This window comes from Oxyura jamaicensis, unplaced genomic scaffold (assembly GCF_011077185.1).
Source record: "Oxyura jamaicensis isolate SHBP4307 breed ruddy duck unplaced genomic scaffold, BPBGC_Ojam_1.0 oxyUn_random_OJ70654, whole genome shotgun sequence".
Taxonomy (NCBI): Eukaryota; Metazoa; Chordata; class Aves; order Anseriformes; family Anatidae; genus Oxyura; species Oxyura jamaicensis.
The window spans coordinates 1-2,629 of NW_023310122.1; the positions used below are offsets into that span (position 1 = coordinate 1).

General features: G+C 65.8%; 1 protein-coding gene across 1 annotated transcript; it reads left to right on the forward strand.

Moving 5' to 3' along the window:
• Positions 1–596: 596 nt before the first annotated feature.
• LOC118159495 (collagen alpha-1(I) chain-like) lies at positions 597–2,542 on the forward strand (the record flags this gene model as incomplete). Its single annotated transcript, XM_035314065.1, has 6 exons — positions 597–822; positions 910–944; positions 1,043–1,078; positions 1,169–1,261; positions 1,370–1,438; positions 2,371–2,542. Coding segments are annotated over 6 exons (631 nt in total), but the record flags the coding sequence as incomplete, so codon positions are not given.
• Between the last annotated feature and the right edge of the window lie 87 nt (positions 2,543–2,629).

The following is a 2,629-nucleotide window of genomic DNA, read 5'->3' on the forward strand; positions in this document are numbered from 1 at the left end:
TTTTTTTTGGTGGAGGGGGAGCGTTTTGCATTTTTCTAAACATTTGCTGCATTTTTACCCTTTCCTCTTGGCCGCCAGCGGGGTGAAGCAGGGGAGAGAATCCCCGGGACGGGGTGACCCCCCATCCCCTCCCCGGCCCCCCCAGCCCCGCTGCGAGGCCGCCCCAAGCCCTGGCACCCCGCCCTGCGCTCCGCAGCCCCCCTCTGCCTGCAGCCTCTGGACGCTGCTCGTTCTGGCCTGATCCAGCCCCATCCTGGCTCTGATTTCAGCCCAGATGTGGGGGCCAGCCCGCCAGGCTCGCCTCGCCCCCCCCTGCTTTGCACCGAGCCTTCCCCCAGGCATCGCCTGCACGAAGCCCCCCGAGCCCCCCGGTATTTTCCTTGGCCCCCGCGGGCCAGGACGCAGCAACTGGCTGGGGGTTTTGTTTAAATTCCAGAGTAAGTGGGAAGAGTTTATTGTGGCGGTGCTTTTCCTGTGTCACCGAGACGGGCTGATGAGAACCAGATGAAGGGAGCGAAGCTGCAGAAGCGGGAGGCGGAGAAGGGGGGGGGGGGGGGAGATCCCGGGGAAGGGGGAGCGCGGAGCCGTGCCCCTGACGCCCCCCCGCACCCTGCCCCGTTCTCCCAGTCCAGACTGGAAGCTGCGTACAGGATGGGCTCACGTACAACGACAAGGATGTGTGGAAACCCGAGCCCTGCCAGATCTGCGTCTGCGACAGCGGCAACATCCTCTGCGACGAGGTGATCTGCGAGGACACCTCCGACTGCCCCAACGCCGAGATCCCCTTCGGAGAGTGCTGCCCCATCTGTCCCGACACCGACGGTACCGTGCCCCCCCCCCACGAACCCCCCCGGGGATGGGCGCTGGGTGGGTGCTGAGCCCCTCTAAACGCCCTCCTTTCTCCCGCAGCCTCCCCAGTCTACCCAGAAAGCGCTGGAGTAGAGGTAACCGCAACCCCCCCCCCACATACTAATAACGAACTGAGTGTTGGTTCCCCATTTTTTGGACCAACCCAACCACCTCTCTCGCCTCTCCCCGACAGGGTCCTAAGGGAGACACCGGCCCCAAAGGAGACAGGGTGGGTACCGCCCCCACACCCCGCTCCCTGGGCACCCCCTGCCCGGGGCGCCCCCGCTGGAGCTCATCCTCTCGTGTGTCCCCCCCCCAGGGACTCCCTGGCCCCCCTGGCAGAGATGGCATCCCTGGACAGCCTGGCCTCCCGGGACCCCCAGGCCCTCCAGGACCTCCAGGCCTCGGCGGAGTGAGTATGGGGGGGTCCCCCCAGCCGTGACCCCCCCCCAGTATACTCTAGGGATGCTCGTGCCCCGCTCTGACCCTTCTCTTCCTTCTCCCCCCCCTTCCCCCATAGAACTTCGCTCCTCAAATGTCCTACGGCTACGACGAGAAGTCCGGCGGCATGGCCGTGCCCGGCCCCATGGTGAGCAGCGGGGTGGCACGGGGCACCCATGGGTGGGGAGGGGTCGTGGGGGGGGGGAGATGGGTGAAGAGAGGGGATGGGGGAGGGCTGGGATGTGGTGGTGGTGCCCAGGGTGCTGCCAAGGGGTGGGGGGTGTCGGGGGTGGGATTGGGGAGATGGGGGGAGCAAAGGGTGGGGATGGGGGGTGAGGGGGAAGGGGTGGGGTGGGGATGGGGGCCAGGATGGGGATGGGGGGCAATGGGGATGGGGGATGATGAGGATGGGATGGGGTTGGGGTGGGGATGGGATGGGGATGGGATGGGGATGGGATGGGGGGCGATGGGGATGGGGGGTGATGGGGGTGGGGATGGGGACTGGGATAGGGTGGCAATGGAGATAGCAAGAGGGGGTGAAAGGGACTGGGATGGGGTGGCAACGGGGAGAGCAAGAGGTGGCCATGGGGACAGAGGTGGGGATGGGTGCCAGTGGGGACTGGGATGGGGTGGGAACTGGGACAGGGATGGTTTGGCGGGGGGGACTTCAATGGGGCAGCAATGGGGACATCAGTGTTACAGAGAAGGGACAGAGATGGGGTGGTGATGGGGACATCAGTGAGGTAGCAATGGGGACATAAATAGGGTGGCTGTAGGACAGGGATGGAGGCATCAGTTGGTTGGCAATGGGACGGGGATGGAGCGACAATGGGGACATCAGTAGGGCAGCAATGGGACGGGGGCGGGGTGGGGATGGGGACAGCAGTGGGGTAGCAATGGGGACATAAATAGGGTAGTGACAGGGATGGGGTGGCGGTGGGGACAGGAATAGGGTGGTGATGGGGTCAGGGATGGGGAGACAGGGACATCAGTGGGACAGGGATGGGGACAGGGGTGGGGACAGGGATGGGACGGGGTGCCTGGCACCCACTCAGCACCTCTTCCCTTTCTCCCTTCCAGGGTCCAGCTGGTCCCCGCGGTCTCCCTGGCCCTCCCGGCGCTCCCGTGAGTATCTCATCCTTCTCTTCCTCTTCCTCCTCCTCCTCCTGCCCCCCACCAGCTCCTTTCTGGGGACGAGCAGCCCCAGGGACCCTCCTGGCGTGGGGCCCTGCGGTGGAGGGGAGGGGACAGGGTGGGTGAGGACGCAGCATCCCCGTGGGTGCGTCAGGGAACACACAACGATACGAGTCCATATGGGGGGGGGGGGAGGGTCCAACAC